The following is a 10,467-nucleotide window of genomic DNA, read 5'->3' as shown; positions in this document are numbered from 1 at the left end:
GAGGGACTGGGAAATTATAATCTGGAATAATTTTATTTAGCGCGCGATAGTTAAATACGATGCGCCGCGGTTGCGGTTCGCCATCTTCCGTATTCTTCTTGGGCACGCAAAAGACTGGTGCGCTATATGCGCTAGTTGATTTTTCGATAATACCTCTTTCTAGCAATTCCTGCATTTGTTCATTTATAAATTTACTGATCTGCGGGGAGTGCCTAAACTGTCGTAGTCTGATCGGTACTTCGGAGGTAGTATAGATCTCGTGCTCGATATTACTCGTGGCCCCGAGCTTGTCGCCCTTAACAAAAGATCTGTCGCTGTAATTTTCGACGATTTCTTTAATTTTTGTTCGTTGATCTTGTTTGATATGATCCAATTTAATCAACTGAAGTAACTGTTTGACTCTTTCGTGACGATCATTAGTTTCTGGGTTAAAAAGCAGTGCTGCGCAATGCGCTCTAGGTACTTTTCCTCTAATAATCGAGCGGGCTGTTAATAATGCATTTAATTCATTACTAACTATATTTGGCTTTTGTAAGTTACTTTGTGATTTAATAATTGGATCGAGGTACCTATTTAGTATTTCGAGCAAGTATACGCGATCGCTATTAATTTCGGATTCTTTATTATTTAAACAACTAATAATACTGCTAGTTAATTCTCGTATTGACGGATAATCTGATTCTGATTTTTCTGATTTTTTAATCATTTCTGATGCTTTGTTTAAAGTGTAGAGTAAATCGGATTCGTTTTCCAGAGTTTGCATGCGCATGCCAGAAGTTACAGATACAGAGTTAATTTTTTCTGAGTTCTCGGAAAGGTAGTTAACAGACAGGTTGTACAGTTTGTCGGAATCTGATTTTTTTGTGCTTCTCGGATTTTGTTTTCAGACAGCTGAGGTATATACTCTTTAGGAGTCAGTATGTCACTTTGTTTTATGGCCTCGTGACCATTTTTTTACATGGGTTTTGTATACAGGTGCGTTCGTCCTCTGAGTTTCGACTGCTAGGTCCAGTAGTTTCCCAGTAGGGTCGTCGACCAGTTATTGCCAGGCTGTGCCTGCCCTTCGTTTGCGAGAGGTATCTTGCTGGGTGCCTGGTTAGTTTTTTTTTGTTACGGGAAGAGCTCCAATGTAACAGGATTTACTTTTGGTGAGAATTGGGAAAAACAAGTCATTAATTTTTAAGAGATTCTTGGCGCAATCAGTATGCCTCTGTATTTTTTTAATGACTCGCTTCCTATTACGACGTCTTCTAATATAGGAAAATTTTCCAGTACTAGGTGAAAATCTAGTATAAAGTTATGAAAGGTTAATGAAACTTTTCCTAATGTCGAGATACTTTCTTGCGAGATCCCCCGTAGTTCGTATCTGTCTAAAATATTTATGTGGACACCGTCTGGTTTGCTTGAAATTTTAAGTTATGAGACTGCTGCCCCGGTGTCTACGATGAAGCTAAATTTCTGCACAGTTGTATTTATTTCAAGTTAAATTGTGGGTGACTGACTGTTAAAATATAAAAGGATAATTTTTTATGCGTACGACGTTTGATTTTTTTTTTTTTTTTTATTTACTGGATTTTAGACAGCCTAAAGTGGCTGATGGTTGGAGCGGGGATTAGTGCTATTGTTAGCCGTCGCGCGAAGCTCCGCCCACGGCTGCTGTTTGGGCTGCTGCCGTTGATGTTGCGTAGTTAGTCGAGTTTGATTTTGATTCTGCGGTATCCGATACCAACAGTCTTTAGCTGTGTGTTTTGGCCTATTGGAAATTTGGCAGGGTTAGTATCTTCCGCTTTCATTAATCGAACCGGCTCTATTTTAGGTTGGATTAGCGTTTTTACTGTTTCGGTTATTTCCTCAGGTTCCTGTACGTTGAATTCTCGTTCAATTTCTATTGCTTTAGTTGTAGCTAATTCTAAATTTTCGGCTTCCCCCATACGTGCTTTGATGACCCAATATAAATCGCAGATGAAGAATTTTACTTTGTCTTTTTCAAGTTGGCTTTTAAATCCAGCATAGTTTCGATTTTCCCTTACTGCTGCTTCAAAAAGTTCGTCAGCTACTGTTTTAACTCTATTAGAAAATGTGACTACATTCTCACCACGTTTTTGTTTTAATGTTGCTAATTCGCCTGTTAATTGATTACAAGTTTTTGCTGATCCGAACAGTAGGTCTAAAAATTTAATCATTTGTTCTACATTATCAAATGTTTTTCCTTGCACGCTTTTAAGTGCTTCACCGCTTAGTTTAATTTTAATTAACTTGGTGAGATCATTTTCATTGATTGTCGGGACTATACTGCGTGCCTCTCGATAACCGTCGATAAATAAGTGTAAGGGTATGTTAAATCCGTCGAACTTAGGTACGAAATTAACAGCGTCTTTCAAGCTAAAATTTTTTATTGGCGATACTATGTTTTGTGTGGAATTCATTAGTCCTGTTCTGAAAGTTCCCGGCGTATAATACGTAGTAAATGGGCTGCTTGCAAAATTAGTTTTGTTTGTAGAGGCAAAATATCGAGTTGGAGTGAAATCAACTTTCTTCGATTTATTATGAGTCATTTCTGGTGATTTGGAAGCGGACGGTGTGTTAGTTATAGATACGTTTGTAGTGGGCGCGTTGTACGTGTCTGAATTTTCAATTGCTGTCTCATAACCCGTTTGATTTTCGATGAGTTCGAGTAATGGAATTTCAGTTTTATCTAATTTTAATTTTTCAAAATTTATATCCATAATAGCGTTAAGGAGGAATGCTGGATTAAAATTTTTACTAGTCATTTCAATGAAGATGTCGAATATTAGGTCATCTTTACATAGAAAGTCCAATGGGTTTGTATCAATGTAGTCTTGTAAATTATATTTTAATCTTTGTAATTCTTCGACTCGGGTAATTTGCTTTGTTTCGGTGGGTGGATATCTTTGGTGCAGATATGTGAGACATTCTGTAAGCGTAGGTTCCCTGTTCGTTGTAAAGCTTGGTTCTATTTCGCTAACTTTTTTTGTTAGTATTTTGAGTGTAATTAGTTTTCGTTCGTAAGGTGTTTCGACCATTGTAATTTTTTGCGATAAGATCCTAATTACCAAGAAATGAGGGACCCTTAATTGTTATGTCTAGGCGAGGAGATGTTACTGCTAGACGTAATAATGTATACAAATACTGTCGCGTTGGTAAAAATTGGATCTTAGTCAGGAGTTAAGCAGAGGTTGGTTAAAGTGAAAGGCGCCTTTATTATATGTAGCGAGTTTAAGTAGATAACTTAGTTTCTTACCTTATTAGGATGGGATCTCAGAAGAAGTTTTTACGAACAGTCTCAGGTGTTTGCGCTTGATTTAAGATTTATTGTTTAAAGACAATTTTTATAATGCTTAGCAGAGTATAATTCCGGTTCTGAGTAGCCGGATAGTTAGACTTAAAAAATAACTCAATTAGTACTGCGCGAAACGTATGCTCAATTAGTGCTGTGCGAAATGAATTGCTCTAAACTGCCAAACTGCTGAACTGTACTGTGTTTTGCGGATCCCGATCCAGCCTTTTTATACCGTAGACTGATGTGCCCCTTCCTGTGTTTTCTTCGAATTAATATGCGGTGAGTAATATTCGCGGAAATATTATGGAGACGTACTTAGACTAATCTATCCCGCTAGATAGATTTACAAATGTTCCCGGGAGGGTTGATATAATAGGAAATTAAATTACCGATACCCGGTTTGTTACCATAACCCGTTATTTACTTATCATAATTCGTCACGTACTTATTCTTTGTATCGACGTGACAATACGTATTTACAGGAATCTATAACTACGGATGAAATAAACAATTGTGAAATACACATGTTGCAGTTTATTGGGGAATCTGAAATCATGTATGGTACAGAAATAATGACTTTTAATTTACACGGACACTTACACTATGCTGAAAGTATACGTAAGGTAGGACCGCTGTGGGCTAATTCGGCGTTTCTTTTTGAAAGTGCTATTGAAAAATTTTTAAATAAAATAAACGCTCCAAATGGGTCTATAAAACAAATTGCTTTTAAGTGGTTGAGAAGATGTGCTTTTAAAAGTTATATTGAAAAAAATGAATGTTCATCACGAAAATCAATAGAGTACTGCAAGTCACTGTTTAATTTTAAAATACGTCTACAAAATTGTACCCGTTTGGATAATGTTATTTTAATAGGAATCGGCGTTGAAAACATGAAACTAAAAAATATGATAGAAAATGTTCTTCAGTGCAAAACTTATATTACCTGCTATGATAAATGCATTTACAAATCATCCATTTATCATACAATTAAATATACTGTAACGGGGTGTTTCATTCGGGGTGCAAATAAGAATCTCACCCGTTAAAGAAAGGATATTCCTTGCGTTGCGAGGTTAACCGTCGCCTCGATCAGCTCGTTCGGACAGCCTCGATCTTCTGACCTTTCGACCCAGAGCCCGTGGAAACCCGCACGAGGAGAATACGTGCGGCGATCCGGGCTGCCCAGAGACTCAAGGTCGGGCAGGTTCCGTTATGGGCGATTGGAGAGGAAAACCAAAGGGAGTTCGAAAAGAAAAGTCTCAGCCAATTGTCGCAAGATCTACAGTTTTATTCCTTTTTACCGCGTTCGATTTTACAAAGATAACGCTGTGGCCGAGAGATTTCGCCGGGTACCTCGCGCTCGCGATGAGAGAGAGAAAGACGCGCGCTATTTGATTTTGATATTCGGCCTCACGCACTTACATCTATTACCGAGGACTTACGTTACGGGAACGAGTTGCTGCAGACAACCGCGTTCTTGACGGAGTCCCGGGTCTCGTCGAGCTCTAGCTCTTCTTTGCAGCGCTCTATTCAGCCGAGGTTATCCCTGCCCGGACCTACAGTTGCCCGCGATCCTCGACTGTCGCCTCACTAGTCACTTGTCACTCTCGCTTATCTATCCACAGGTCCGGACTCGAATGTCGCCACGCGCTCCTCTTCTCTCATCGCGCCTCGCGCACGCCGGCCGGCGGCCTAATCGCTCTCATTTCCCTTTCCCCTTTTCCTACTGTCCCACGTTACGCGCGCTTAACACGCGGTGACCGATGCCCTAATCTCTCTTTTCTCTCCCACTTTCTTTCGTTCGTTCGTTTCGCGAGCGCTTTCCACTTCCCCCTCTCTGCTTTATTCTCGCGGGCCGGCTTTTGCGTTGTCCCACGTGATGGAAGCGCTTAGACTCTACTTTTAACAAGCGCCACTCGTTGCAATACACGAGTAACAAAAACGAATGACTCTGTAATCGAGAGTACGTGCGGGAAAATTGTTGAAGTGCATTACTTCATAAAAGTAGATAATGAATGTTATGTCTGCGGTTGTCAGTGGTTAACCAGGAAAAATGATTTTAATGGAACCGATGAACCTACTCTTAAGCACATTTTGAAAGTTATAGAAAAAAAATCAAATCAAATTATTTTCAAGATAGATAATATCAAACGCAAAGTTATTGTGATAAATAACACAATTAACGAGTACATATCATTCTTACCAAACAATTATGAATGTCATTAGGTATGTAATAATTATAACGATTAAAGTGTTAGTGAAAAACGAAATTGAATTGTAATTGAATGTTTCGCAAATATATGATAATAAATAACTACTCCATAGTCAACAAATTAATCAATTATTTATCATCTAAGTCAATCATGTATCAACTAGTCATACGTAATTACACAGCACGAAAGCTATATAATTTCTGTAAAGGTCAATAGATAAATGATAAAAAACATTAAACTACAAGTTAATTTTAAAACAGAATTTAAACAACATTCCCGTATATGTAAGGTTAAATGCAATATTGTACAACATAAAATTAAAGATCTACAATCTAACTTCTAAACGCATATTGTAAAAGCATTGTACAGTCTCTATTCTACTAATTTAATCAGGGTTATACAATACTCTATAATTTTAAAGAAATGGATTCTTGGTTAATGAGAAAACTCGTTTTGGTAATGTACTGTAATATAGGGATCTTACAATTATTCGGTTTGAGGTGTACCCGGGTAGTCGGTTATTCGGTTACTCGAAATCGGTGAACCGGTTAACCGAATAGTGCGGTTTTCCGGTTGCAGTTAACCGGTTAACCGAATAGTGCGGTTTTCCGGTTGCAGTTAACCGGTTAACCGAATAATGCGGTTTTCCGGTTGCAGTTAACCGGTTAACCGAATAATGCGATTTTTCGGTTGCGGTTAACCGGTTAAATAAAATTTCAAAATAATTTGCGATAAAGAAATAGTAGGGTTATCGACTTAGTTTTTTCGTGAATTGCGTTTTTGTTTTCTGTTACGCGTGCGAAAAGTGTGCAACAAAGGGAGAAATGGGTGTGTCGCGATAGCTAGCACATTTCACGCTTGCCAGTGTGAGATTAGGGCGAGCAAACAATCAAATTTGTTATTTTTCGGCGTGCGGAGATTTTTGAGTTTGTGTGCAAAGTGAGTAGGAGAGCGTACATACATATCTTCGATATCGCAACATTAATCACGAGATGCAAAGAAAGACGAGAAAGGGAGAAACTCAAGAAAAAGGATTTTCTTCTTTCCTTATCTTTCTAGTTTTCGTGAAACCACGTTACATACACCGCATTTCATTTTCGTATTCTCGTCGTACAGTTCAACGTTAACGCGAAGGAGAGTGAGTGTAAAAGGGAGCATTGTGATTGCAGGTTGGTGCCGGTTAGTTGTGCGTATCACATTACATCAGAGTCAATTCGAGTGAAGCGTCGTTATTACAGATTCGAAGGCGAGCCCATGAAATGAATGACCTAGTGCATGAAACTACTATACGCGCTCTTTACACCCTGGTAAAGTTCGCTTTAAACACCTCGAGACATACCTATTGCATAATTGTATTACACAAACTAAAAACTACGATATGCTCCATTCACACCCTGAAGAAGGTGATCCTGGACACCTGGACACTCACCGAATGAGTGTCCAGAGTGACCTGTACCCTGTAGACTCCGGGAATGGTCACTCTACGCACCAGGAAACTGATCAAGTTGTACATCGATAGTTAGCCCGCCAGCGGCCTGCTAGCAGGGAGCTAGCAGGCTGCTGGCGGCCCGCTGGTTTTGACTGGGATTACTGTCAAAAAATAAGTATTGTACATTGATTAATCATCATTTTTTATTTTATACAATATCTCTTTTTATACAATATCTTTTAATTGTCTTTGCAAAGCGTAAATATAAATTTTTACAATAATTATAATTATCTTTTCAAGTAACATTTTCACACATTATGTACATTAACAAAATAGTTTTACATTGTGATTAATACAATGTCTATTATAATATGTAAATTATTAATAAAAAATTAATAAGTAAGACAAAATAACGTAGAACAAAACAATATATATATAATGTAGAAGAAGAAAATTATACATATTGTAGAAACAAACGTATTATTGTAACATAATAATTGTAACATAATAATACAAAACAATGAATACGTAACATCAAGTACTTATATTAACTTATCGGTCTGCCATGAAATGTCGATTTTGGTATAAAAATGTTAATAAATTAACATTATTAGGACCTAGACAGTTTCTATTCGGAGTGACAATATTTCCAGCAGAGGAAAAAGTCCTTTCTGACGCTGCTGAAGTTGCTGGAACTGATAAAAACTGTAAGGCCAATTTGAAAATCAGTGAATACTTATCAGAATGATTTTTCCACCATTGTAGTGGATCCAAATTTCTTCCTAACTCTGGTTCTGCCATGTACATTTGTAGTTGACTCTGCCAATTACTTGCAGGTATTTCACTTCCAAAAAGAAAATCAAAGGCAGATGATTTTGGAACCGGTGAATTAGTGTCTTCCGTATCCATAGGTTCACCTACATTCAAGAGTCCTTTGACGTAATCAACTACTTCTTGTTTCATTTCGGCACTCTCACAGGATAAAGACTTATGCCTTGGATCAAAAAATTGAGATATGTGCATAATATCTATTTCAAAGTCGTTTTCTTCAAACCGAAATCGCCGTTTTAACGAAGAGATTGCTTCTTTTTTAAACTTTTTTGAAACAGCATTATCTTCTGGTGTTGTAGCTAAATGATTAGAGATTATTGAGTGAATAACTGGGCGAACAACAGAAATAGTAACATCTGTTTGGCTACAAAAAATAGTCGTTGCCACTTGAAAGGCTTTTAACATAACCAATAATTTCTCCATGTCGACCCAGTTACTCTCAGTAATTTCTAGCTTTTGTGCAACATCTCTTTTTGTTACTTGTCTGTCTGCTAATACTGCAGAGATCGGAATTTTGTTTTGTACTAAACTTTCAAACATGAAATATTTAGAATCCCAACGAGTATTACAACTTTGAATCAATTTTTCCTTCTTCATATCCATTTGAATTTGGCGTTGAGCTAAAGAATTGCTGGCGATATTCGATCTCCGAAAATGTGAAACAACTGCTTGTCCTTTAGATGTCAAAGATTCATAATCTGGTACAGCTGCAAAGCAATCGTGTACAACTAATTGTAGTAAATGGGCATTACATTTTACACTATACGGTATTTCAGGTAGCAGATTACAAGCAGCAATAATTGCTGATGCACTATCATGAACAATAGCTTCCACTTTATTCTCTAAGTCCCATTCCTTGATAACGGTTTTTAGTTCATTGGAAATGTTGAGAGCAGTTGGTCTTGCAAAAAGGACTTCGTTACAAAGCGTTGCATGATGCATTTTGCAGTTTTCATCCAGATATTGCGCCTCGACTGAAAGATAGCTATTTTGTGCCCTTGATGACCACTCATCAGTTGTCAAAGATACTTTTTGCGCTTTGCTTAAGTCTTTTTTAATTTTCAACTTAACTTCCTCAAAATAACATTCTAACCGTCGAAGTATTGTCTTTTCGCAAGGCACTTTGTAACCTGGTTCTAACACATCCATAAAATCTCTAAAACCAGATGTTGAGACTAAAGAGATGGGAAGAAGATTAGTGGCAATTAATTTTGCAGTTGCTTCGGTTATAACCTCTTGACGTTGAGCAGAGCATACACCTGACCCATCATTTCGTCTCTGTCGCTTTCGCGGGATGTGATATTCTTGAGATTCAGTAAACGATAAAGTAGAAGCTGACAAACTTGAGCTGCTGCTTGCATCATGGTTTTCGCTGAAAACAAATTATACATTTTTGATACATTTATAATAAATATAATAAAATATAAGGATTAAGAAGATAAAAGACAATTAAAGGGCAATTAATAGGATTAAAAACAATTTCAACATGGGTATTAAGACAAAACTAAGTTTTAATGTATTTTAAAAATATATATTTTATAAATAAATGATTAAAAAATTTTAAAAATATCTATCAAAGTTAAATTATTTCTTAAGTTACAATTTTTAAAATATAATAAAATGTTTCAAGTTTTTTATAATTATATTAAAATAATTCCACACAAAAACAAGTAAACACAAATAATCACCTATACTCGAAATGTAGTAAAAGTGTAAAAGCATTTAATGAGTAAAAGTAAAATATAAATTACAAATATTATTATCATCGTTCGTTTCTGTGACAAACTAAAAATTAGATTTATAGACTGAATAATAAGCCATAGGGGTTGATCTTTTGCAATTCTCTCAAATTTGAGAAATATTGTTTCCAAATAATATTAAATAAATAAAGGAATTTAAAAAAAATTAGAAAAGGAAATAATATTCGTTAAAGAAAAAATTTCTTAATATAAATAAAATTCTAAATTATTGAAATACCTCGGTTCTGTAGTTGAAATATCAAGTGGGCTCCTTTTGTGAATCGATTTTAAATGATTGGAGATGGCTGAAGGTGAATTTGAATAACTGATGCTTTTATTGCATAAATTACAGGTTGCGCTCTTTTTATCGTCAGCAATTGTAGCGTAATTCCATACCCAACTATTCATTCGATTTGACATTTTGCTATCTAATAATAACACATGCCAATATTTTATAAACAATAAAACTTATTTTTTGTGAACAATTTATATATGCTGAAGTAACATATTTGATGTTACAGATGCGCTGCGAGCAAGTTGTATAGAGAGGCTTGGATTCAATTGACAGTAATGTGCTATTTCGCGCGTGTTGTATGTATTATACGAAATAACATTTTATGCATCCCCGCGCGTGCTCGTGCGTTGCGGTTAATTGATTAATTAGATTCTTTAATAAGATTTCAGCGCTGGATTAATTCGGTGCTTGTTTTTCCGCTTGATTTTTTTTTTATACTTTAACGTCTGCAATTTTCGTAACGAAAAAAAAGAAGAAAAAAAAAACAACAAGTTTTTTTTTTCTTAATTCTCGTTTCGTCGTCGTCGTTTTTTTCCGCTGTATACCTACCGAAACGATTTCGGTGTCGCCCGCCACGTGATGAAGATGCCATTGCGCATCGAAACGTCACATCATTAAAATAGTGTTTTTTCATTTAAAACACCCTTGGCTCGGACCGA

General features: G+C 36.4%; 1 protein-coding gene across 1 annotated transcript; it reads right to left on the bottom strand.

The window, feature by feature from the left end:
- Nucleotides 1-7,495: 7,495 nt before the first annotated feature.
- Nucleotides 7,496-9,933, bottom strand: LOC131674664 (E3 SUMO-protein ligase ZBED1-like). Its single transcript, XM_058953482.1, has 2 exons — nt 9,752-9,933; nt 7,496-9,146 (listed from the first exon to the last, which is right to left on the bottom strand). Exons 1-2 carry the CDS (start codon nt 9,931-9,933, stop codon nt 7,496-7,498), a joined length of 1,833 nt encoding a protein of 610 aa, XP_058809465.1.
- Nucleotides 9,934-10,467: the final 534 nt, after the last annotated feature.

This window comes from Phymastichus coffea, unplaced genomic scaffold (assembly GCF_024137745.1).
Source record: "Phymastichus coffea isolate CEN01 unplaced genomic scaffold, Cenicafe_Pcof_1.1 PCOF00014, whole genome shotgun sequence".
NCBI classification, from domain to species: Eukaryota; Metazoa; Arthropoda; class Insecta; order Hymenoptera; family Eulophidae; genus Phymastichus; species Phymastichus coffea.
This window is presented reverse-complemented; position numbering and strand designations above follow the sequence as displayed.